A 26,780-nucleotide genomic window follows, 5' to 3' on the forward strand; every position below is an offset into this window, starting at 1 on the left:
TTTTAATTTATACATTAACAAAATGATGTGCCAGCAATAGAAAATATCAAAACATTGTTAAAATAGTACATTTGTTCCTGGCCATGTTTGAAACCAGCTTTCTGAGTAGTTTCCCGTGAAATCTCAGCCAGTTGGCCATCTATTCACAGACTGGACTCTGACATATCATCTTGTTTTAACATTAGTACAGACAGCAACAGAGGCAGTCTGTTTTAATATCCATGGAGTTCACAGACAGTAGGCTCAGACCACCCAGGAGTTGAACAAACTTCCCACTAAATCGAATTGATACTTATTTTCTGGTCTTATTTAATCTCTCCAACCACAGGCAGGAGGAGACTTGGTGGAAAAAACAGTCAGACACATTTGATCTCAGTTTGAAAATTGAGCTGTCTTTCTTCAGAAGCGGCCTCTTCCTCTTCCTCTTCCTCTCCCCCGTCCTCTGCCACGAGCGCTGCTCAGGTGCCCGGCAGAACGTCTTAGCTTCTTCCTCTCCTCGTGGTGTTCTCTCTCCGCCTGCTGCTGCTTCCTCTGCTGCTCCGACTGCACACAGGACATCAATAAGGATGTTCAACTTTTTCTGTATGTAAGGTCACAGTCTGGCTGTCACTGCTTTCCATATTCAGTATCACAACACTATGGACTGACCCAAAGGTTGAAAAGTGGAAAAGCAGCTCATGCAAGTTGATATTAGCTTCAATTACAGCTAATATCATGTTTTATTGTTGCGTGCCGTTCTACTGAACCAAAACGATGTAAAACATTTAAAGGAGCAACAATAAGGCTGGATTATTTGGACCCGTGTACCTTTTTGAGAGTGAAGGTCAGCTGTTTGCTGCCCACAGCCTTGTCCGCTGTGCTGCTGATTCCTGAGCTTTCCTCCAACTTTAGCCTCTCCTCCAGAGAAGCCCTGAAAACAAACATTTAGCAAACAGCGATGAGGAATGGGACGGATCAGAAAAGAACTCTTTTCTGTAAAGCAGACGTACTTTTGCAGTTTCTGCTTGTGGGCCACGTCGCCAAAACTCCTGAACTCCTCTCCGGCTTTGAGCTGATAAAACTGCGGCTGACTCGTCTTCTTGCTCTCGGTCTCGTCTCCTGTGCCCTGTTTCCGCTCCAGCAGGACGGTGTTGCGGTCAGCATCCCTCCTCTCCTGCCGCCGTCGGTCTCTGTCTTCCTGCCGCAGTAGCCGCCGCTGCTCCCTCACCTCCTCCACCCAGCTCTTGTCGTCGTCAGAGCTCTCTTCCTCAGAGCTGGCTCGCCCTTCTGGCTCCTCTTCTTCGTCTGCCACCTAACCAGAGAAAATTATTCTTGTGATTATGACATAAAGATAGTGTTTAAATGTCCCTTTTTAAACAAAGCCTTCCTCCTCATAAACACCTAACTAGTCATGTACCTACTGTAAAGCCCAACATACTAAACACAAGAATTTCAGATTATGTTTAAGGTTCCAAAATAACCTAATGAAACGTTTGTCTTAAATTCCAACTTTCCAATTTTAACTGAGAAACTTTATGTATACATTCAGCCTTCCTTGACTCATAAACATTCTTATACAAAGTCTGGCTGGAACCATCTGGACCAAAGTGTATATAGAAAAGATAAGTAACAATAAAAGCACGTTACTATTACATAATTATGAAAAAAAAAAACCTTGATTTATTAAAAAAACTTGCATTTTCCACAAGCATCAGCATCATTGGTAGAAATGTGCAAAAAGTTCTTGATCAGCAAGCCCAATGACACAATGAAGAGCTATTCATGCAAATTTTTTTGACATCTTCACAAAAATAAATATGGTCCATTTCAAAATCTAACTTTTGAACTTGTACATAATAAAGCAGTTGCAAGTGTGGAATCTTGAGTTCCTCCTGGGAATGTCACCTAAATACCAAAATAGCAAGCAAGTGCGTTTCTTGAACAGAATACATGAACATAAATGTATGCTTTTATAAACTTATCTTAATTTGGAAAATGATAAAAGCAAACTCCTAGAGTTTTCAAGACTGCGTAAGAATCTTGTAAGTGGGACAGAAAGGCAAATTTCTATTAACTACTCTTCAAAAATTATAAAACATACCATCCAAATAAGGAACTTGTGTGTTAATCTTCCCAAGTCAGGAAGAGCTGCATATTGGCATATGGTATATTTTCCACATATACCAGAAAAAAGATTTCTATTTTTCATTCTACTACTGTGTGATTTTTGTCAGAAGTTACACAGAGTTTGATTTGGTCAGAAAACCCTCCAGGGCAGATATGTGTAAAACACATGACGGTATGAAAAACAAAAAACAATTGATTCCCACTGTAAAGTATGGTGGGGGATGAGTGATAATGTGGGCCTGCTTTTATTTTTGAAGGACTCTGGAACCTTGTTTGAGTTTTTTACATTATAAACACAAATACAAGGACATTTTAGCGCAATAAAACTGCCAAACATTTTAAATGGGCCACGATTTGTTCTTTCAGAAAGGATAACAATCCAAATCATAGAACCCTATAAACACCAGATGCCTTCTGGGTCTTGCATGACTGAGTGCACATTCAAGACTTAAATCTCAGAGAAAAATAATAGGATCTGAATTTTTTTTACCAGGGAAATGAAGGGGAAATAGCTGTTTCTCCAAATGATGTTCTTTTCTAACTTATTTTACCCACCGCATATCAAAATCAACAAACTAACTTTCTGGTAGAAGCAGTAAAAAGTTAACACCGTACCACAGAATTAAATGTTACCTGCTGGACGTCGGCCTGCTGCTGAGCCAGCAGTCGCAGCTTCTTCTTCCTCTTCTGTCCCACCTTGGAGACGATGGGGTTGAGCAGCCGGAACTCTTCGCTCTGCTCATCCACCTGGTAGTCTGGGTTCTCGAACATCACCTTGAAGCGATCGTCTCCCAGGATGCTAGGGAGAGCCTGCAGATGTTGTGTGCAAAGGTGAAACGGTCAATAAATCAGAAATATTTCACACTTGATCTCTTAACTGAGCTGTTGTCTGTTGGAGTAGACTGTAAAATGTATTGAGATACAACTAACAAAGTTAGTTTGGAACATTTTGTTTCAATAAAAAATAAAAATGATGTTGCAAGTTTATCATGGAACAAAAAGTTATTGTTTCTGAGAAGTGATAGGGTGTGACTGCTCTGATTGGTGTGCCGTCATGTTTTGTGATAGGGTGTGACTGTTTTCCTACCTTGCCCTTCTTCTTCCTGGATGCCAGCTCTGCCTCTTCATCTCCCTCCTCCATCAGCTTGAGAGCCAGCTCTTTGTTCACCTTCGGCAGTTTCTGTCTCATCAAAACAAAATGTACGCTTGATTACACACAAACACAAAGTCTGATGACGCAAACTGCTGCTCACATCCTCAAATTACATTTCCAATTCTAGCGTTTCTTAGAGCTCATAATGTTTTCTCCACATTTGGAGCCTGTTCGAACAGGATGAGAGGACACACACATTTTTATGTGTTGCAACAGCTCAGCTGGTTGAAACCAGGGGAATCCTGTCTGCAATGAGCAGCTACGAAGAAAAGGTTGCACCAGAAAACAGTTGTTATGGAAAAGTTTGTCATCTTTCCAGCACTCCTCACCTGAACCTGGACTCTCTGCGTTCTGGACTCCTCGATCTTCTGCCGGATCTTATCCTTGCGGTATTCCTCGTACGCAAAAGGATTTGCCATGGTTTTCACCTGAAGCCAAGCCAAATGTTATAATTGTGACATTTTTGGCAACATTCGGATGCCACATGATCTCCGTAATGGTTCCAATAAATATTTCAGAGTGAAACAACCTGACACAGTAGCATCCCACCTTGTGATACAGCCTTATGTCCATGAAAAAGCCATGCATGTAGGCTCTCAGGAGAGACGACCCAATCAGGTGAGACAAACCTGGAGAAAAACATTAAAAATGAATTCATACAAAATAAATATATTCATGATTCCTTAAAAGATGAATCCAGGTGATTTTATCTTTGATATTTTAGGGCCAAACTATGATCCTTTTTTTTAATACTTGCCGTGTTAAAAAAAAAAAAAAAAGAAAAACAAATAAAAAGGTCCCTAACCTCTACAAATACTGGGGTTCCACTGTATTATTAAAATATTACAACCATTAAACAGAAGATTTGAGTGAGAACTGTGAGTTGACTTTTCTCTGCCACCGTATTTTCTGCATACGTTGAACTGACGATGAGTCATTGAATATTTTTCTGCCATTACAATAATTAGTGGGATCTGCTTTTACAGGTCGAGGAACATAACTTGGAAGTGGAATTTACGCCTTTATATGTTACAATATCACGCCAACTGTGGCTAAAATTATTGGGAGCATTTGGGATTGGCCAGAAGCACACAAAGGTCAGATAATAAAGATGGAAAAATATTAAACTCAAAAAAATATTTTCATGTATATTAAGAAAGTTACTAAATGTGACCAATTTCTTCTATATTGGTTACTTATGTTTTTTTATTCAGAAGAAAAAAAAGAGTATGAAACTCATCATCAGAACCCGATGAAGCATCTCTTCAGTTCATCACTGGGTGAGGTGTGAGTGGGAGTAGACGTACACTGGATGAGTTCAAGCCTGCAACCACAGGAACTCCCAGGAAGTGGAGCAACCTGCTTTTCCTGGGATCGTCAATCTGTAAACTCGGTAGACCCCTGCAGGGTTATGTAAGAGCCGCGGTATGAGGATCCAGTAAATCAACACCACTGTCCCACAGGACCAACCCCCGGCCATCTCTCTTTATTCCACACCAACCCGCTTCCTGCTCTCCTGTGATCTGATCTCGCTTCTGCTGAGGCTGCATTCCAGTGTTCATTCAACCCCTCCCGGGTTCTCTGCCTGCATACCTACAGCCTCTCAATCAATCCCCCAGGCCTCTGCTCAGCACAGACATGAACAGGAACTGAGACTCTCAGTTCCTGAGATTGTCTCACATCTCATTATCAAAGCATTTCACTGCAGCAATGTCTCACCCAGATTCTCCAGGTCCTTGCGGGTGACGAACTTGTAGTCGTCGTAGACCGTGCTCTCAGGGCTCTCCTCCAGCTCCTCCGTCAGACTGTCCAGGAACGAGCACCAGCGAGGAGCCGGGCCCAAAGCCTGAAACACAGGAGCGGCACGCTTCAAACACGACTCACATTTAGACTCTTAGAGAAATCTGGCGTATATTTGTTGAAGTAAAAATAGCCTGGCTGCTCCCAAAGCTCCCATTACAGACAGAAGTGAACTGTCTTTGCAAGGCAAAGTTTTCACTTAAAACGTGATGGACTGAAATTACCGTTCATATAAAAAGCAAGTTTGCAAACATTTACAACTCCTGTGAGTGTGACGTTCTCACGCTCCTGTCTGGAATCCTTTTCAGTGACATTGTTTCTGCTCAGATGTAAACAGCTGACTGGAAACCAACTGAAACAAGATTTTATCTGCTTATTGCTTTCCTCAAACTGATCTTTTATTAAAAATTCTCCACATAAGGTTTTTAAGAATTTCTGACAAACATTTGCACATGTCTTGAGCTGTAAATATAAAAAATAAAACAAAGCAGAATGTAAGAAGGAAGGAGAGTTGATCAACAGATGGATAATGTATAATCTGATATAAAAATTGTAAATATACCCAAATTAAATTTTCACCCTTTTAAAAATTACAAAAGTTAATATTTTTTCTCTATTTCATTACCAGCAACTTTATTTCCAGTGTTTAAAACTCAGAAAACTTCCTAAGCCTGGTGGTTTGGTGCTTGGACACTCATTCATTCAGCAGCTCACCGTGTTTTAGAGTTAAAAACTGTTTAAAGTTGAGAGGAGATTTTAAAATACCACTTGATAATTAAAGTTGATGTAATTTGCTTTCCAACTAAATAATATGGCCAAAAACAGTAAGTAAACGTTTAACAGTCAAAAAAAACTGTTACTTCAAGTTCAAACTCTTATTGAAATGCATCATAGTTTGTGATTGGATGGGGAAGAATCAAGTACAAATAGTTATTTATTGAAAACTGCATCAACTCAGAACTTTGCTCCCTATTTATTAATGGTGACATATTGATGTCTTTATTTGTTGAGATGAGCAGCCATGGCTTTCAGTGTAATCTTTGCTTAAGGGTTATGCAATCATGGTGGGAAATGTTATGCATTTTCGCTTGATGTCTAACCCGCTCAGTCAACATGAAAAAGACAATTTTGCTGGAGGTTGACTCTGGACAAAATGTCATGTCATGTCGCCAATTTAAACACAATCCAGCGTCCGATCGTTCTTCAGTTCCATCACAGGAAATGAAGCTGATCAAGTCTTTGCTGAAGGAAACATTTCAAAAACATCAAGGCTGCATTTCCAAGCCCAGGTGTAATTTAGGAACTCTGTGGAAAGTTGACGCAATACTCATGAATAGAAGCAATGAAAGCAAGCAAAGACTCATCTCAGAGCAGAACTGCACTTCTCAGAAAAACGCATCCTTCTTTGTATTAACGTTGAGAAAGAACACCAGGTGCACGAGTGGATCAACAGGTTCTAACCCAAAGAGACCCATTAAGTTAATTAAGTATTGACTTAATTAAGACCATTAAGTAAAGCAATCATTTTATCACAGCTGAAATACAACAAGTGCGCCTCCATCACAAATAAGATTCTTCCATCTTCCTTCGTCAAGTATTTCACAGAAATACTCGCCAGTTTTTTTAGATGTTGAACAACTTTTAGATTTTGTTTGGGAGATTGATGAAATTTGTTTTCTTTATGAATTGTAAAGAGTTTTCTGTGTTTTCATGTTAAACACTGCTATAAACACACGTTGGCTAAAACCATTCCTTTTTAATTCAGCTCCAACAGCACAACCACAAACCTATGTGTAGTTGTGCAGAATAAATTTTGTGGACAAAATAATTAGCTTTTAATTTCATAGTAAAATGTTCCTTCTTATGGTCTAATATAGCGTTTTACGAACTAAACAAAGACGGTTGTAGTGCTGACCTGGGTTGAGAGGTTTTACTAAGTGGCATTTTTTGAATGCACAGAGTGCGACTGTGCTGCATTGGTTAGCCATCTGAGCGTATCTGACTGGACGAAAACCTGAATCTGACGCCACTGTTCTGAGATATACAAGAATCGGTACACAACTAAATACCACATGTTTAGTAAACTTCAAAAAGTTGTTATAAAAATGTCATAAAATAAGTTTTCGGGGAATCTGACAAAGATTAATTTGTCACCTTGCCATTGCATCTAGGATGAAAGGTTTATCCAACCAGGAATGTCCTCATTTACACAAAGCAGAGCAGAGTTTACAGTACACACACACACACACACACTCTTTGCTGATCTGAGTCACAGGACACATTGCTCTCTCTGTAAACAAACTGCCTTCTCTTCTTTTGTTTGCTTCTACAGAGTTACTCAGAAGTTTAAATAAAGTCACCTTATGCATAAGGTTGTCAGCCTTTGCTTAATGTGCTGTGGAGTATTTCATTCACTCCGCAACCAGCAAGCATCATCTTTACTACTTTATACCACTCGTCTTCTGTGACCAAACAGCTCAATCTCTGTCCCGTCTTTCCTCCAGGAGTCATGGTTTCACCATGTAGACAGCTGCCAATTCTGAGTGTCAATAGTCCCTGTTGATGTGAATTGGCTTTTAATACCTTGATTTTACAGCATCTTCTACCTTGTGATAGGCTTGAAGAAGCTTTGATTTTATTGGGGAGAGGAAAGTTTAGGCTGGATGAGTGAAACATTCACAAAACTGGGTTTTCTAGCAGAGAACTGATTTTCCAAAGGATGAAGCTTACAATAATCGTCTGGAATGACCTTGGAATAATCCCTGTTAAGAATTGTGGACCATATTTAAAAGTCTTTAAAAGTCAAGAAACCAACCACTTTATTCGCGACGAGTGGATGTAAAATCCTGAATGGCACTGTTAACGTCTCGTTAAACTGTCGCCTTCATGACTGAGTCCACGGCTGTCTGTCTGCATCTACCACACAGTGAGGCAGCGTTGCACATGAACATGTAGCGAGCATGGCGTCTCCATACTCACCGGGATGTAGAACGTGTTCATTTTGGGGTCTTCATTGGCCGTGAAGAGCATTCCTGTTTATGACATATAACACAGTAAGGGATACAAAGCCAGTCAACATTCTGCAGCAAAACTTCATTCCAAGTTTTACTGTAGAATGAAGGTAAGTTTAATAAACAAAAAAAAACAACAATAATTACAGTAATAATAATATTATTAGTATGAAAAATAAGTTTTTTTTTTTTCTCATTTCAGTGGAAAACTGACAAATGAAGGGAGCTTGTAAAGAAATGAGCTGCTGGAAAATTTTACTAAATGGCGCCTCCAAGAGGTCAATTTTGCCTGTGAGCTGCTGGTAACTTTAATTTCCTGAGGGAGTCTTCCCAAGGGATCAATAAAGTACAAGTCTAAGTCTATTATTTAAAAAAAATAAAACAAAACAAACAAAAAAACAGTATTTGACTCCCTGAATAAGCCTTATTCTAATTGAGAAAAACATGTATTGAGATTATTAAAACTAAAATCGATATTTACCCAGAAAATCATTTATTACAAAGATTATTTCATTTATTAATTTCTATTATTTAATTTCTATCATTTTCTATTTTTCTAGACAAAGCTTATTCTGCTTAAAACAGCAAAGTGATCACAAGTATTTGTCTTGAATATATATATTTTATTGCTCACAAGTGGTGGTTCTGGTGTTAATTAAAGAGTTAAAACAGGAAATAAAATTCAGTAATTTCTGATGTTGACATTTTATTTTATGTTCGAAATATGTAAAATTACAGGCTTCTTTCTTATTGTGACCTGTTCAACGAATAGGGTCACAATGAAATAAATCCATAAATTCAACTGTTTTTGTTGTCTTAAATAAAACAGTTCTCCTTCGTCATCATACTGCCACCTGAAATACTGGTTCTTATTGCCAATATACCATCAATGTTTCAGTCACGACAAAAAGAAGTGACCACGGTCTACTTTCTCAAAGTTTCAAGAATGTGCAGCAGTCGTAACATGTGATGTTTGTACCTGAATTGGGGTACATGGAAACGTCATTGAGGTCGCTCTGAGGCTGTATGGAGGAGAACAGCTTCCCCTGCAGAACAGAGTAGAAAAGACAAATGCAATTTATAGACATCACACATCTCCAACTGTATATTGTTTTTGTTTTTTCTTTTGCTCTTACTCATTTCAGAAATACTGGCAGACAGCAAAACATTGACTCGCTGTTCCTCCTTACCGAGTCTTTGTTCCAGATTTTTATGATCTTTGAATCAGCCGACACGATGAGGTCCAGCTGGTCGTGGAAGTTCAAAGATTTGATTGGCAAATTGTAGAAGTGATCTTTGACCAGCAGCGGTTGGCTGGAACGCAGATCATACAGCAGCACCTGGGCGAAAAAGACAAAGTGAAGAGAGGGAATGAGTAACACGACAGAATACAAAAAAATTATATGTCTTTTCATTTTCCTGTTTTTTCCTGTTCCTGCTATAAAATTTTGCATTTACAGGTAGGGTATGTCCATTTTTCCATTTAAAATGGCCCACTGCATCACAGATCCCCTGCTGTCCTTAATAGTGGACATAAAGTACTGTTGAACTCACCTGTCCAGTGCTGGTGCCGACTGCCATGGTGAGGGAACCATTAAACTTCAGTGCACTGATGGACGGTAAACCCTGAACTCTGTCAGCAATCAGAAAGTCACAGCAATCACCACAAAGACCAAACATAAAACTCAAAGAGGGATATGATGTCTGACACAGACTGGAGCTGGAAACTCGTTCTGACTCAAAGAAAAGCTTCATTTTCACAGCTTGCTGCCTGTTTTTCAGGGAGAAAAGCACCATGTGGCTACATGTGCATCGGCACACTGAGATCATCCCAGAGGACGCGGCAGTCTCAGCGTGGCAGCTCGGTGCTTACTCTGTTCCTTCAGTCAGGCTGCTCAGGGCGCAGTCCAGAACGCCCACTCGGTTCCGGATGCGAGGGTCCCAACATTCGACCCTTCCCTGGTGAACAGACAGAGCAGATCACAGCCAGTCGGAAAATCACAGTTTAGAGTTTTAACAGAGAAGTAGCATGTATTTTCAGTGATTAAATTAATCTTCGGATTAGACGCTGCAGCATAAAGACTAGAGTGTTTTCTTCACACTGCTGGTCTAAAGTTGGCTCTGGGAGCGGCTTCCTAAATGTTGACATTCCTTCAACTTAAAACTCAACCTTAATCAGGAGCTTCTCAGAAATCACCAAAAAATAAAATAACAGATTATATCACACCTTTAAAAAGCATCTGAAAAATGTTAAGTGTTGATTTAAAACAACAGTTCTGCTTTTTACTGAATGAAAATAATAAATAAAAATATATTATTATATATATTTAATAATATATACAATTGTGTTTTTTGTGGTTTATGCAAAAACACAATTAATCCAGCAGTTTGTGGTCCTAAAATCCTCCAATGCAAAAAATATTATTGAAGGACTTTTTCAACCACAACAAACATGCAAACTAAAATAAAGGGTAAAAATAAAACCCACCTTCTTTAAATTAGATGAGGATAAAAATGATCTAGTTTATAAACAGGTTTTAAAAGTGTTAAAATTCAAACTTATGTGAATAACGAGAAATTGTGACGTACTCTTCTTTAAGCGGTGTTGCTTTATGATTTAATTTGATAATGTTCTATGTACTTTTTTTTGTGACTGGATGTGTGTTACATTCCAAAAAATTAAATGAATGTTTTAATTCATCTAAGCATAATTTTTTGAGTTTTATGGTTTTTTTTATGCTAAGAGTATTTTCACTGCAATGCACAACCATGTTTGTTCATCAAATGTAGGCTGGGAATTACTCTCAAGTCTAACACCGAGCTCTTGTTCCATCTGAGAGCTTTTCATTAAAACTAAACGTCTGTTGCTGAAACAACAAAAGAAGTGTTTCTTTCAGGAGAACTAATGCTTGAACAGCATAGGACATCATTGTGAGGTATTGAGAGGTGTCACTGAGCGTGGGATTTGGTGCTGTAAGCGTAGGAGGTCACAACAGAAAACAGCTGACACACCTCATTTGTGTGTCTTATGCACATGCAAAGGAGGAAAGATTTTACTTTCTTCCTTTGCAGCTCAGAATGAAAGCAACAAAAGTTATAATCTTAGTTTGTGTGTCCTATGGAGGTAGCAATGAAACTGCACAAGACAACTGCTAACTATATTGGAGTGTGCGCTTTCTTGCTTATATTTACAAGCAATATGATGTATTATTATTATTGCAATAATACATCAGCTAACAGCCTGGAGGACCCGCAGAACAGAGTGACAACTAGACGCTGCAAGGGTAAATTTAGTTTCTGAGTTGTTGCAAACTGTGGCAACTAGAGACAAGGAGATGAGCATTTTAACAGTTTAAAAGCTGTGATGAGTAAACAGCGTATGTACGCAGACTGTTGTCAAAACAGCAGGGATGATACAGGATACGATTCCTCGTCTGCTCATACTTCATATCAGCTAAGCCTCTTGTTACTGTCTCATTTCCATAAGAAATGCTAGTTTTATGTTATGTTTATCTTCTACAGATAGAGGGAGTTTTCTACATGGGCGCATGAAACATTAAGACTACATATGTTGTCTTAGTTGACAAACTGAGCGACTCCATCTTAAATTCAGGGCGGAGAAAAGAAAGCGAGGAGACACATGTTGAGATAAACAAATCAATTAATCGCACGATAAATGAAAGTTATCAACCTCATTTTAATTTATAGTTTCTTCATTCCTTTTTTTCTCTGTTGCTGATACTGGATGAAAAGAGGCTCAACTCCGGTGCGTTCCACTAACTCCTCCCTTCCTCATTTCCTTAGTGTAATGCCCAGTTCACATTACACAATGTTAGAATTGTCGGTCGATTGTCGGCCCATTTTCAAAACCTGAGAGATCACACCTTAACCGACAAAATTCGTAGGCATAACTGTTCGATCGGGTTGGATAAAAGAGTGGAGGATGGGACTTTATTTGCTGCACTATCATTAGTAGGTGAGTTCTTCTGTTTTTTTTGTCTTTACCATTTGTGTGTTTAAGCTTCATCGGTTAATTAGTATTTATCATTTTAATGTTTAAAATTACATTGAGAACAATGGGCACAAAATAATGGCTACAAGTTCAGTTAATTAATTTTAAAATCAGGCATTACTCAATGCTTTACTACAATCTACCTGCAACACATGTGGCCAGTGTCAGCGTAAAGTCCTGACTGAATAACCTCATCATTATAACCTATTCATGTCACGTTAACGATGAACAGCTAAAAAGTTACCACATTTTTCAGCTACAGTTTCGCTCCAACTCCTCCCCTTGTCATTTCTGTGGATATTCTTTGCACGAATAAACATTGATATTCTTTCCACATCCATTTTATTTTTGGTTGTTTTGTTTATTTAGTTTACCAGTTCCAGCATTAAGTGTTCTTTTGAAAGTAGAGTTTATCCATTTTTGCAGGATATCGCTTGCATTATTATGCCATTACCATTACATCTGTTTAAAACGGTCTTCAAACAATATTATTGTTTATCACAATAATTTTTGAGACAATTAATCATTCAGCAAAATTTGTTATTGTGACAGGCCTATCAGCATCGGCATCAAAAAACGCAGCGCTCACCTCAGAGGTTCCTGTTGCGAATAAATGATGAACAGGGTTGATGTCACAAACATTGTTCTCCCTGGGCGATGAGGAAACAAAAACTCATCATGAACAAAGACGACAAATCATGCAAGCCTCGAGATGAGCAAGCATCTCTCAGTACGTACACGCCGTCTGTCTGAAGGGAGTTGAGGAAGCGCCCCTGCTCCAGGTTCAGTCTGTACACCTCGGAACTGTGAGTGAAAACAAGCGTTAGAGAAACTTTTGTGAGGGACACAAAAGTTGCCCTCACCATGTAACACTGCTTTCCAGTCTCACCTCATCCCCACAAAGTAGAGGTCGCAGGAGGGATAGTGGTAGGAAAAGTCCCGTCCGAACTTTGGAATCCGAGTCTTGTAGTAGTGGCCATGTTGGGCGTGGAACTCCACATGGCGATCGCACTGCAAAAGAACCAGCTGCAAGAGAACACAGAGATTATCGGCACGCTGAAACCTAAGAGCAGTCAAAAGTGTTTGGGTGAGCTCAAGTTCCAATCTTGTTACTGCAGCAACAATTTTAGCAATTATTAGAAATAGGATAATGAGCTGAAAACACCACGTCTTCTTTGGGTTGAGAATTGAATGCTTAGGTTTGGAGCAGTGCTAACAAAAAGACATTTTTATAGTTTATGGCAACTTTTGACCACACAGAAAACATTGTTTTGCAAAAGATCTTCAATGCAGCAACATTTTCCGAGATTCATGGAAGCAAATAGGTGAGAGGGCAGATTTCTCCTAACTTTAACTTCTATTTCAACTCACAGAGCTTCTGTTTTATGGAGAGAAACAGTTCAATCCAATTCAGATCATGGCAAAGCATGACATTTGTCAGGTAAGAAAGTTTGATGTGTTACTTGGGTTTTTTTCTATGTCTCCAGTTAAAGCAAAAACCTTTAGGATCAATTGACCTGTTTATCAAAAAAAGAAAAAAGAAAAACAATTATGGGCCTGAACAATATTCCATCTGCCATTGATCGACGTGACTGTGTAGCAAAAAACAAATTGAAAATCAATAATTAAGAATAAAATCTCTCACCTTTGAGTAATCATCTGACAGGATGTCAAAAGCCACAACTGTGTGAAAAAGAAGAAGAAAAAGGAAAACAGTAAAACCGAATGTTCCAGAAGGGGCTTGAAAAGATAGACGAGAGAAACCTACCATCTGAATCCAAACATCGCTCAAATTTAAGGGACAGCTGATATGTGTCATAGCAGCGAATTCTGGGTTTGTATGTTCCTGAGGGGAAAATACAGTAAATGAACCCTTTCATCTTTCTTCAGTGATAAAGTACAGGAGTGTTTTCTGAAGCCAAAAGATGGTCTTACCTGCTGCCAGGATGAACTGACCGTCTCGGGACACTTTGATAGAGGTGCACACTGTGGGCATCTCAAAGTCCTGAATGAGTTCGATCCGCCGCTGGATGTCTGAAAAACAAAAAAAAAAAAAAAACAGCAAAGGGAAAGCAATGCTTCAAACTTTGAACAAATTATCTTGTCTGCAGTGCTGACAATGAAGCAATACACTCACCGACATCTTTTTTCTGAAGCTGTCTTTTCTTTCGATCTGACAACCACTGCAACAAGAAGAGAGAAGAGAGGACATTTCAAGAGAAAAATAAAGAAGAATTTTTAAGTGGTGGGACACAAGCAGCTGGAATCTACTGAGGAAGCCTGGGTTAGTGTTAGAGATAAGGTGGAGAGCACCTGCGATTTGAGCAGAGATCAGACCCCAACAGCTCTGCAGTGAAGTTTAAACCATTTTATCAGGATTTGCCTTAATGTCCTCAATAGAAAGCATTCCAATGGAATCACACTCCAACGCAGACCCAAAAATTGCAAGAGCGATTTGCAATTGGAATCCCTCAAAAAGTACTTCTGGAAAAGAAAGCTGTCCTCACATCGGTTCACCAGTCGTTCAAAGTCTATTGTGTAAGAGTTTTTTCATCATAATCCCAACACTTAACGATCTGATTTAAGCCAGCACAGTCGTGTTATGGAAAACAGCAAAGGTCTGATTACACATTCTTGAGGTGCTCCTGTGCTACCTTAGAATCATCCTCGTGTTTTGTCTTTCAGTATTTTTATACAGAAAATAAAAAGGGCAATACCTCGGAATTAATCAATCAATGCAATAAAATGAAGCCGAATGTTGTTTATACTTTACGACACACGATAATATTGTGGGACATCGTTGCTATACATCAATGCATTTCTATTTGTGCTGTTTTAAGCGAGTCTTTCGAGCATGTAAAGTCTAGATTGGTGGTAATAGCAACTGGGGTAAACAACATCTGAGATAGAAATATCAATTAAACCGCTACAGTAACTTTGATCGCTTGGAGTATTCTACCTCAGGAAGGGACTTTCCATAACTTAGGTTATAAATCTTCACATCGTTCACGTTTGAAATCTGCATTTCTAGGGGTTCGCCGATTCCTCATACACGTTGTTGTACCACAGCAACCAGGGAGTCTGGATAAAGTGTTCGGGTAGAACAACTTCCGGTTAGTTTCCCGGTAATTATAGAAACCGAGAAATTTTCAAATTTTGTACATTTTATTTTATTTTTTTTAAACTTAGAAATTTAAAATTTTTTTGTAGAATATTTATGAGATCAATCTAAATTTTTCGGAGTTTTCTTTTGTTGCGGAAATTCATTTGTTATTTTAGAGTACGGTGTCCTGTAAGGCGGCGGTTTTCAAAGTGTGAGGCGCGCCTCCCCTGGGGGGCGCCAGAGCACATTAGGGGCGCGGTGCGAGGGAAAAATTAAACCGAATAAGAAGCTATCGGCTTGCTGTCTACTGATGTGAGAGAAAACAATTGACAAATTTTTAGTAAACGTGTTCATCTCCTTCACTTCAACCTATCTATGTGAATGTGGGTTTTCTGCACTCGCAATGATAAAAAGCAAATCCCGGTCAGGGCTGCTGGTTGAAAATGATCTGCGGTTATACCGCTCCACAGTGCAACCCCGCATTAACCGGATTTGCGCATCAAAAGCACAAGCACATTGTTCCCACTAAAACGAAGGTGAGCTTAACAGTAATGTTGCCAATGTGTTGCCACGTTGCCAATTTAGTTAAAATCATAAATAAAATGACTTACACAGCAGGCATTGTGCTCCTTGGAGGGGGGGGGGGGGCTCATCCTTTCATACTTTGAAAACCCCTGCTATATATATATATATATATATATATATATATATATATATATATATATATATATATATATATATATATATATATATATATATATATATATATATATACACACACATATAGGTAGTTGTACCTCGGTTACAAGTACCTAGGTATACCACAAGCAAATGGCAACCTCGATGAGGTCACAAGGAAAGGAGCCACAGCTAAATACCTCCAACGAATAAGGCAAGTCCTGAGAAGCCAGCTCAATGGCAAGAACAAAATCCGTGGGATAAACAGCTATGCCCTGCCAGTAATCAGATACCCTGCTGGAATAATTAGCTGGCCAAAGGAGGAGATAAAAGCCACAGATATTAAGACCACAAAGCTACTAACCATGCATGGAGGGTTTCCATCCCAAATCCAGCACCCTGAGACTGTACACGAGCCGCAAGGAAGGAGGCAGAGGACTAGTGAGTGTGAGAACCACTGTCCAGGACGAAACAACTAAGATCCATAAATACATCAGGGACAAAGCCTCAACAGACAATGTGCTCAGTGAATGTCTCAGACAACAGGGAACGGAGGTTGAGGTGCCAGAGATACCATCATGGGAGGACTAGCCCCTACATGGGATGTACCACCAGCAAATAACCCAAGTGGCTGATATCAGTAAATCCTACCAATGGCTGAAAAAGCTGGACTCAAGGACAGCACAGAGGCCCTCATCCTGGCCGCCCGGAACAGGCCCTAAACACCAGAGCAATAGAGGCCCAGATCTACCACACCAGACAAGACCCAGGTGTAGTTTGTGCAAGGAGGCCCCCTGAGACAGTCCAGCACATCACAGCAGGTGCAAGATACTGGCAGGGAAAGCGTACATGGAACGACATAACCAAGTGGCAGGCATTGTGTACAGAAACATCTGTGCAGAATATGGACTGGAACCCCGAGATCAAAGTGGGAAACACCCCCAAAGGTGGTGGAGAACGCCAGAGCTAAGATCCTGTGGGACTTCCAGATCCAGACAGACAAATGGTAATGGCGAACCAACCAGACATTGTCGTAGTGGATAAACAACAGAGGAAAGCCGTTGTGGTAGATGTAGCAATACCGAGCGACTGCAACATCAGAAAAAAGGAGCACGACAAACTGGAGAAATTGTTACTGGAGAGGGCCTGGAAGATGAAGACCACAGTGGTGCCTGTGGTTATCGGGGCCCTCGGGGCAGTAACCCCCAAACTGGAGCAATGGCTACAACAGATCCCACCCTCTGAGACAGACTCACCTGAAGGATCTGATCCTCCCATGGGTACGTCACACCCACCACTCATCTGCTGCCTGTCCAACTGCTGGAACTCCCAAGTACTCCCCTTTGCCTACCTCAATCCGCTGACCATAAGGTACCCTCAGGTTACCTGTCGTTCCCTTCATTACTTCCCTCTTTAACCGCTTCCTCTTTCAGTTTCCCCGCTGACCTGGTCCCTCCCTGCTGTCGCAGATCGACGTCCCTCCACACACTTCCCTGTTTAATAAATTTATTAAAACTGTTTGAGTGTCCCATGTTGTTGCTTGCCTCAGAGTCCTGATAACCTCGCATTATGACAGTTCTATTTTGCTTAGAGTTTTTGTAAAAATAAAAATAAGCCATTAAAAAAATAAGATTTAATATTTCATGGTGTTTATTAATTATCTTTATTTTCGGTTAATGTTTATTTGCTCAGGTCACCTGAGTGATGAGAGCTTCCTGTAACAGGACAGAGTCGGATGGCTGTCAGACTGCACTCCTCAGACATCAGTCTGTCTCAGGTGGCGCTGCTGTTCAGACTCAAACACTCACAGAGGAATCATCACTGGAGGACTATGAAGGTAACCTGGAGGTATTCAGCTGCTTTAAAATTTAATTCTGGGGTGTATTCTAATTTCAGATATTGAGAATATATACATTTATGTACATATATAAAACAGTCACTATTAGTTTGAAATATCTAATATGTATGTGTGTTTCCAGGAAAAAATCTGATCTCTTTTATGTCAAACTGGTTCTGGATTTATGACTGATGGCCTCTATGTGAAGCACAAGGAGTCATCATGACAGACTTTTGGTTGATTTCTGTCCCACTGGACAAGACCAGTTTAACCAGCGTGGAGAAACTGAAGCGCACCATTACTAAAACCCACCTGGGCTCATGCTGGAGGTTCTCCATCCCAGATCTGAAGGTGAGGGTGTGAGTAAGACATGCACAACAGAGGAGGAAAAGTTTCACTGAACAAGACAAGACAAAGAGGCTTGTTGTTTTTATTTTTTTGTTTAAAGTGGTACAGTGGAGTATGAGCGAGGACACTGATGGTGTTTGGTGTCCTTCTCTGGTGAAGGGATCGAGGCTCAGGTTGCTCTCTACAGTTTGAGGCAACATTTCCATCCGACCCGTTTCACTTAGCATGATCAGTGTCCTGCATGCCATCCAGGAAGGTGTTCTTTCACCACATATATTGTTTTTAACCTCCCAAAGATTAAAAACAATATATGTTTTAACATATATTGTTAAAGCTCTCATACAGAATGAGATGTTACACTAGAATCTAAAACTCAGGTCTTTTTTATGCATTATGAGCTTTTATACATAGTAATTGACCCAACACATGAATATGCAAAGTAAATCACAAAAGACCTCATTTCTCTTTCAAATCGCTGATAGATCACTTGGTCTTCAACGGAAAGTATTATGTATTCTCATACAGAGATCATCTTAAATAAAAATAGCATTGGATGCAAAAATTGATACTCAAGAATTAAAAATAGATTTAAGCATGAATAAATGTGCAGATTAACCCATGTAATCCCATCGGCAACGATTGTTTCCAGACGTTTTTTCTAACTTCAGGAAGCTCTAGAACAATTGTTTTGACTTTTGGCAGCTAATTGAAGTTTTAAAATAAAATAATAGTGTGTTTACTGGAAACAATATCGATTTCATGTATTTAGTGTGAAATTTCACATGATCAGACCTCTTTACTTCCTGACTGTGACGCTGGAGGTGAATGCCTCTCTCAAACTTGTACAAAATATTTCATTAAACAAATATAATTAAAATATTTTTCAACATATGTTCTTTCAAGTGTCTTCTACTGATATATAAAGAAAATGGTATCCCATCATCCATATTTTGATCATAATAAGAGTGAATGTAAGCATGGCAGTTATGCAAGTGCTGGACACAGCACTATGCTATGTGTCCATAGCTTTGCTGTTTATTCTATATGTCTTGCTGTTCCCATTCAGTTTTAAAACTATCAGATACTTTAGATCTTCTAGACCTGAAGGAACAACAAAATCATGTCTTCTACATCCCACAGTTGAAACCCTCCCCTAGTCCACCCCCCAAAAGGTGATCTTTTCCACAAAGTGAAAGTGTGGCCTATGCATTGAATTGCCTACACAGTATGATGCCTCGCCTGAAACCGGGGCGTGGCATCAGGACACAGCTAGGGCTAAGATGTACTGCTTGGTCTGGTGGAACATGGAGAGTTTCCGCCGAGATACAAATTTGTTCATACTAACATTTTCACCTGACTTTGCCTCATTGAAACGACCAACTGAGGTCAAAGGTCACTCGGCACATGGAGGCAATGACATCTGCTGCATGTGGCATTGAATCTTTATGTATCTAAAATATTTCTGAACACCCTAGTAACCATTCTTTGTTAAAATAGATTATGCATGTCATAATTTTTCTTATTTTTTATATGTATAAATAGGCCATATTTGTGCAGTTTAGACTATGTAGATTACCACCAGAAACAATTGTTGCTGAGTATAAAACCTACATTTTCACCAACATAACCAATATAAAGTGTAATAATTCAGAAATATCATGTGTTTGGGAGGTTCAAGGATTGAAATGCATGCATTTATTTTTCAGGAAAGAATTTGGGATTAAAAGGGTTTAAAGAAAACAGACATTTTGTATCATCTGGTCGAACTGTGTTGAACAGAATAAAAAGCTTTCCATTGAAGGTCATTTCAAAATCCAGTAAACAAAAGGAAGGAATATAGAAAGCTAAAAAAAATTATATTTTAATAAAAAATACTCATTGTTGATTCAAAGACCAAAATCCTGGATACAAGTTGCTAAAATAAGTGTCCTTCATTGTGCGACTGGATTCAGAATTAGGGCAGAATTGGGCTCAGAGTAGAGTTACTACTCATCCGGAAAAGGAGCCAGCTGAGGTGGTTCTGATGTCACATCACAACACTTCCTGCATGTCTTTCTTTGATGTTTTCTGAGATCCTGGAGCTGACCCAAAACATATACTGGACAGACCTGGGAACGCCTTAAAATCTCCCAGATCAAGTTGTATCTCGATAAAACATTGCCTGGTTTTCCTCAATAAATATGAACACCTTGGTTTCCCAATCTGGGATAGATGGAAGACCACTTTTCAAGTTAGAAATGGTCTGATCCAATCTTATTTATGAGATTTCTTTTCTGTTTCTTTATTTTTGCCTGAAATCACAGAGTACACAAACAAATGAGTGATAGATATATATAATACAATTGATAAAGTACACTAAAAGTTAATTGTTTTCTTAAGGTCTTGCAAACAATTTAAATTCAAGATGAACAACATTTAAATGGCCAGACAAAAATTGTGATCAGATGCTAATAACATTTTATGAGCATGTGTAATTTTAGCTAGGTTGTGATTTAAAGTTAGAATGTTGCCAGATTATGGCAACATGCCATATGGATTATTATATGTTGTTTATCATAAGTTGTTGGTGTGTTTTGACCTCATAGTGTATTTATTATCTAACCAGTGATCATGTTTACACAAATGTAACTCACTCGGGGAAGTGATTGCACCTGCAAGAGTCACTTTGGGCATTGACTCACTTTAAGGCATTACAGTAAACCAACAAATAAAAACAAGAAAAAAGATGCTAAATGTGACATGGGATGAAAACTATAAAAGTTACAAGGTTCTAAACTTTATCGCTTGTGTTTCTGCTGAGGCTACAGGTGGGGATTCTGGACAGTCTGGTCAGAGTGTCAGATGATCTGTCAAAACTCGACGTGCTGACTGAAAGGTAAAACAAACATACAATCAAAAAGAGATGAATGCATTCTTTTGATGTAGCCTACCATGTAGCTTTGGCTCCCCTTGAAACTAGGAGCTCTGAACATGTGCTTAGTCTGCATCGTGAATGATTAATGGTCAGGGACAGGTGACGTTTAGTTTTCCCTCCTGATTTTAAATTCATTGTTGGTCTATCTGAGTCAGCAGCTACCCACAGTTCCAGGAAGAAGAAGACACTCAACGTGAAGATGTTTACTATAATGGATTTTTGTTAACATTGTAGAACAAATGTCTTAATGGAACATTAGGTTGTGGTATGTCTTGCTGAAGCATATACTTTTAACTTTTCACATTTTTGATACATACTGTCACAAACTATGATATGATACCACGGATGCTTTTCTTCAGCAAAGACAAAAATGCAAATTCTCCATGAAAGGCAAAAAATAGTCCCTAGATGCAGGAAAGAGCTGTAATTGCATCGATCTTTGGTTGACTCAGTCAGATGCAGGGGAAGGCCACGGTTTTTAAAGGATGTATTTGTGAAAACTATTGGATACAGTTGAAGTATCAAAGACACTATACATCCTTAACAAAAATGTAAAAAAAAGAGGTGAAATCAGTGAGTCAAATATGCTTATTCAATATTCTTCTTCTTGTCTAATTAGTTTGATCAAAAAAACCTGCCAGTGCTTGAAGGAGGTGATGGAGCCAACTGGGGACAAAGTTCAGGAACACGACTTAGCCAACGGCGGTAATTCACACACCAAAACAATCTGAGGGTGTTGGATCCAGCTAATAAAACATAAAATATGCTTGTGTGTAAAAGCTACGTCCACACTACATCTCACCCAGCTGTCTTTCAAAACATACCGGACTAACCTGAATCTGCTTTGCTAGACCACAGGATGAATCAAAAGAGCGCATCTCCGTCACCATTAAAAACTTACCTCGCCTCTCTGAGAGGTATCACATTACATGTGCCGAGAGATTTCTCTTTGATTTTTGATCTCAGTTTATGATGTTGCTGTTTGCAGTTTTCCTATTTTGGGTTTTTTATTTATTTTCACAGTGGACCTGATGAACCGGGTCACCAAATTTCAGTGGGACAAAGCCAAGTATCCCACAGCTCTGCCGCTCTCCACCCTGACAGATATCATCAACAAGGTACAAAGTTTTGAAGATGCACTTAGGACCAAGTTGTGTTATGCACAGCCAGACCAAGATTAAGTAGGCCTGGAGAAGATTTGAGAATCTAATATTACACATTTCTTTATTAAACACAAAAAGATGAAAAAGCACAGATTTCTTGCTTTTGCTATAAAATTCTTAAATCTTTTAGATCAGGGTGGCCCAAAGTCAGTCCTCAAGGCCCGGCATCCTGCAAGTTTTAGTTCTCTCCCTGCGGGCAGTAAAAATCTTTTCAGCATGTCATTGTTCTTCTTTGGCTTTCTAATGAGCCATCACTGGATCTTCTTCTTTTTTATGGCGATTTAAATAAATAAAACTTATATCCTTTCTATCAGTTTCAACCCAGGTGCATTAAACCAGGGAGAGAAATAAAACATACAGCACGCCGGCCCTCGAGGACCAACTTTGGACTACCCTGTTTTAGATAATCTAACAAATAAAATTTTAGACAGTTAGTCAATGGTGACTTAACTTATTTAGGGAAATAGACATAAACCAAACACTATGAATAAAACAATGTTAGTGGGAGCCCTGCCATAAAATGTTAGCAATAACTTTGTTTACATTGCTGTGAAAGAATTTTGACCAACCCTCACCAAACCAATGCTTTTGTTCAGACATGTTAAGAAAATATGAAATTTTTGTCCCATGTAAACCATTAATGTTTAGCAGATTTTCCTGCAGCTTCTTTAGAATGACATTTAGCCTCCGGGCATCCACTAAAAGTAGTTTCTGCTATTATTGCTGTCTTATATTTTTTCAAATTATTGGAAACTGCCTATATAACGGCATGCACTTTTAAGATTTTTTTTTTCCCACCTGATTTATACCTTTGTGCAATGAGGTCCTATTGATCATTTGCAAACTATGAGTATGATTAAAGAATGTAAAGTTGAAGGTTAGATAAGTCCTCCTTGGATAGCTGAACAGTATTTCTTGTTAATTTGTGTGTTCTCCTTGAACACACAAATTAACAAAATAAAAACATAGGATCTTCACAGATCCTATGCATGATTCATGCACAATGCATTTTAAAGCATAACTGAAAATTGGCTGTAGTCAATCAGCTTTTTTTAATCTAAAGTTTCTGAACTATGTTTCCTATGATCCTGAAATGTGAAGGTTTTATCACCTTCAAGCATCAATTGAAGGAGTTGAATCAAAATTTGAGCAGTAAGGGCAATTTTTACCTTCAACGCTTGTGGTAGTCCTTTTGTCTCTCTCATTCAGACGAAGAAATCACAAGTTGCTTTGCCTCTATTGTTGATAGTTACATGAACAATTGCTGAATACTCTGCAGGAAATATCACAGGTGGAAACTGAGCTAAGATCTCGAGCAACAGCCTACAACAGCCTAAAAGCCTCCTTGCAAAGCCTGGAACTCAATCTAAAGTGAGTGGCATGCATATTATCTACCTAAATGAGCAGTATAAAGTGCTGAAGTGAATTTTGGGTGTTTTCAGTGGAAATTTGCAAACTCGCAGTCTGAATGATGTTTTGAGGAAAGATGACCTGGTTGTCTCTGAGTATCTAACAACTCTGTTGGTGGTGGTGAGCAGGTTGGTATGCTAACAACTTTTTCTGTTTGTAGTCTTTCTGGGATTTTCTGCAAATATTGGACAGTTTCTTTTTGTTTCATCCATCTCAGAGAACAATATCTGCAGTGGGAGAAAAGCTACGAATCCCTGTCAGAGTTTGTGGTTCCGCGGTCGAGCAGGTGAGTTTCAGCGAAAGTCTTACAACAAGCTCTAAAACTCCTGTCATCAGCATCCAGGATGTCAAAATGGGAGCAGGTGTTAAATTACCTGCAGAAAGTAGGAGTCTGCTTGGATCAGCAGCAGGGAGGGAATATCTGTATTGCAAGCACAGAATGGTGTCAGATGAAGGTCTTAATAATTAAAAACTTTCTATCAATTCAAAACACAAGGCATCAGCAGAGTCCACAGTTCAAACGAATTGAACAAGAAGTATCTAGAATCTCATTATCTCATTTTAATCGGTAGGTGGTGTCAGAAAAAGGTGCTTTCCCAGCATGCCATTCATGCAAGAACCACAGCTGCTCCCAGACATTTTTAGCTCCTCTCATAAAAAGTTTTGTCATTAATTTTGCAAGTTGGACTTACATTTTCTCTAACAGTTCGCCAACATTTAACCAGCTGCACTACTTTGCCAAAGTTTATAGTTTTTAAAGATAGGCCTGGATTTTGACTAAGCCAATCTAATTCTAAGCCCCAACTCTTTTAAAGTCTATATCCTGAAAATGTTTCTGGGATATAAATGCTTTTGCAATAGATAATAGTTTAAAGCTTTACAATAACAATAATATAAGCAAATATCTTAAGATACAATTCCTCCCATGTTGTCCTTTACTACTGCATTTCTGCATGTTTCCTTCTGACCCTCAGGAAGATTTTTGAGGACGGAGACGGGGGAATCTTCACGGTGACACTTTTCAAGCGAGCTGTGTGTAAATTCAAAGCCAAAGCTCAGGGGAGCAAGTAAGCAGGAGGAATTTCCAGAAAACTCCCCCATTGGGAGACTCATCCATGATAGCTGTGTCGATTACCATAATGTAGTCTGTGATTCATGCAGGTTCATTGTGCGGGACTACAGCTTTGATGTGGAGGAGAGGAAGCAACAGGAGATCATGAAGCTCACTGTTCATAAAAAGGATCAGTATGTGAGTCAGGTGTGGGGCTTTACCTCTAGATTTCTGAGATGATGTTGTGTGTTTTAACACACGCCCCACTTTCTCCGCAGGGGATCTTTGTGCGTTGGCTGAAGGTGAATTTCACTCAGGTGTTCATCGCCTGGATTCACTTGAAAGCATTGAGAGTTTTTGTGGAATCAGTACTCAGGTGAGTCTGAATACTGGCAACCCTTTTCTCTCTTTGTTAATGAACAGCTGATATATTTTAATGGGCCTTGTGGTGATGTCTATGGATAGGTATGGACTACCTGTGAACTATCAGGCTTTACTCCTGGAAACGGACAGGAAGCATTCAAAGAAGCTGAAGGAGGAACTTTCCTCACTGTTTGTACACTTGGACCCCACTGCCAGCATGAAGGAGGTCAGAAAGCTGACTCTTCTGTTAAATATTTCATCTTTGTTTTTATCATAAATACTGTTCTCTTTACTATATTTTTAAAAAAATGAGATGTCAAAAATCATTCTCAATAATCAATGGACAATTTTTATTAGCTTGGCAGAAACCAAATGGCTAAATGGGTGACCTACTTTTTGTTACTTTGATTAGTTATCTTTGATGACTAGCTCTATGTGTTGGAGTCTGGTAGAAAGTTTTTGTGAGCATCAAGTCAGAAATATGTTGGTAAAACTGCTAAAAATATTCAAATTCAGATGAAGAAGTGGCAGAAACTGTTCGAAGTTCCCCTCTTTATCATACAATATTTGGTTGGGAAACTTTTTCATTGCATCCTAATTAAGTCATAATGTAAACAGTAAATTTGAATTTGCATATTGTATGAGCACTCTGATGGTGCAAAGATCAATTTCATGCTTGAGTCTTTGATAGTTTTCTGTTATCTCCCAAACAGGTGAGCTGTGACATCCCAGGGCTCTGCCAGCAGGAGTACTCCTCCTACATCTGCTTCCACATTGGCACCAACATGCTGGAGATTAGCGAGCCGTCAACAACATGACCCGACAGACAAGCAGCACTTAATCGACCTTAGGCAGTCAGGGTCTGAAAGGCAGCATTATTATAAAAAGCTACCTGTCTTAGAACATCTTGCACATAATAATGAGCTGTGTATATAAAACCCTCATATTTTTTTGGAGGAAAGAAGTGTAAATATTATCTTCAGGGAATGAATGTCACATTCTTGTCACAAGAATGCAAACTTTGTAAATAACTGAATGTTTTCTAGGGATATGAAGCTTCCAATTGGCACTTGAAGCAAAGTTGTTTAAAAAGCCTTGAAATGAAATTAAGCTTTTTATTGCAGTTGCATATACTAACACTGAAAAAAGATTTAAAAAAAATACTTCACACTTTAATTTGAATATAAAATTGTTCACAGGGTTCAAAAAGTTCATTACATTTTTTTCATACACCATGGGTTCCACTATTACTGTCACCCTGCTCCTCATGCTTTGCACAACCCTATTTACAGATAGCACTCCCCTCAGGATGGGCCCACAGCATCACAACTCTCTCCTGTAACAGTGAACATCAGATTCTTTCCCACACATTCAACAAACACGACCCTAGTGTCATCTGGCCAAAGCATGTTGTTCCATCTAGACCTCTGATGGGTCCATCAAACTGCCCTCCATTATGTTTGTGATGGTAGAGAAAAGCCTTGTTACTACAGCATCAAAAGCGAACAACTGGCTGACAATGTAGCTATGAAAGACACTGATCATTCTATTCCATTCAAAATGTTACTTTTAGATTTAAATGATCAAAGAGCTTTGAAAGTCACATGTCATTTTCTTTCATCTTCACTATTATGCACAGCTTTGGGTTTATCAATTACATAAAACCCAAGAGTGGAGGTTGTGATATAACATGTTGATAAGGCACAAGGGACTTTAACATTTTTGCAAGACACAGCAAAGTTGTAAACCTAAAATGTATTAAAATAAATGTGTTTAGAAATGATTGCTGTACAGTTCCCAGTCACCAGAGAGCACTCTCTCTGTTGTGTAA

General features: G+C 39.0%; 2 protein-coding genes across 3 annotated transcripts; one reads left to right on the forward strand and one right to left on the reverse strand.

Annotated features, from left to right (window-relative positions):
- Positions 1–15,157, reverse strand: nol10 (nucleolar protein 10). 2 transcript variants are annotated; one of them, XM_055038825.1, is made up of 21 exons: positions 15,042–15,157; positions 14,220–14,265; positions 14,018–14,116; positions 13,851–13,928; positions 13,728–13,765; positions 12,972–13,108; positions 12,821–12,886; positions 12,672–12,732; positions 9,944–10,029; positions 9,625–9,703; positions 9,261–9,410; positions 9,050–9,116; positions 8,039–8,091; positions 4,979–5,105; positions 3,809–3,888; positions 3,589–3,687; positions 3,194–3,286; positions 2,740–2,916; positions 990–1,291; positions 808–910; positions 1–543 (listed from the first exon to the last, which is right to left on the reverse strand). In XM_055038825.1, exons 1-21 carry the CDS (start codon positions 15,105–15,107, stop codon positions 400–402), a joined length of 2,151 nt encoding a protein of 716 aa, XP_054894800.1. In that variant the 5' UTR covers positions 15,108–15,157; the 3' UTR covers positions 1–399. The 2 variants fall into 2 exon arrangements, with proteins under 2 accessions (XP_054894800.1, XP_054894799.1); XM_055038824.1 differs by having other exon boundaries at positions 13,728–13,928.
- On the forward strand, positions 13,090–26,780 carry atp6v1c2 (ATPase H+ transporting V1 subunit C2). The gene is made up of 16 exons (XM_055038826.1): positions 13,090–13,169; positions 13,456–13,523; positions 17,556–17,700; positions 17,843–18,051; positions 20,856–20,923; positions 21,582–21,667; positions 21,814–21,879; positions 21,986–22,080; positions 23,405–23,496; positions 23,568–23,663; positions 23,753–23,821; positions 24,510–24,602; positions 24,697–24,784; positions 24,865–24,962; positions 25,052–25,175; positions 25,663–26,780. Exons 4-16 carry the CDS (start codon positions 17,923–17,925, stop codon positions 25,765–25,767), a joined length of 1,209 nt encoding a protein of 402 aa, XP_054894801.1. The 5' UTR covers positions 13,090–13,169; positions 13,456–13,523; positions 17,556–17,700; positions 17,843–17,922; the 3' UTR covers positions 25,768–26,780.

Source organism: Poeciliopsis prolifica, unplaced genomic scaffold, assembly GCF_027474105.1.
Source record: "Poeciliopsis prolifica strain line A6 unplaced genomic scaffold, Auburn_PproV2 SCAFFOLD013, whole genome shotgun sequence".
Lineage (NCBI taxonomy): Eukaryota > Metazoa > Chordata > Actinopteri > Cyprinodontiformes > Poeciliidae > Poeciliopsis > Poeciliopsis prolifica.

Coding starts and splice junctions, on each gene's coding strand:
- atp6v1c2 (XM_055038826.1), top strand. CDS start 17,923: ATGACAGACTTTTGGTTGATTTCTGTCCCACTGGACAAGACCAGTTTA. Junction 23,497..23,567: donor AGCCTGGAACTCAATCTAAA/GTGAGTGGCATG, acceptor GGGTGTTTTCAG/TGGAAATTTGCAAACTCGCA. Junction 24,785..24,864: donor TTCATAAAAAGGATCAGTAT/GTGAGTCAGGTG, acceptor CTTTCTCCGCAG/GGGATCTTTGTGCGTTGGCT.
- nol10 (XM_055038824.1), bottom strand. CDS start 15,061: ATGGAAAGTCCCTTCCTGAG. Junction 14,266..15,041: donor ATGGAAAGTCCCTTCCTGAG/GTAGAATACTCC, acceptor TTCTTGTTGCAG/TGGTTGTCAGATCGAAAGAA. Junction 13,929..14,017: donor TCAGTTCATCCTGGCAGCAG/GTAAGACCATCT, acceptor TTTTCCCCTCAG/GAACATACAAACCCAGAATT.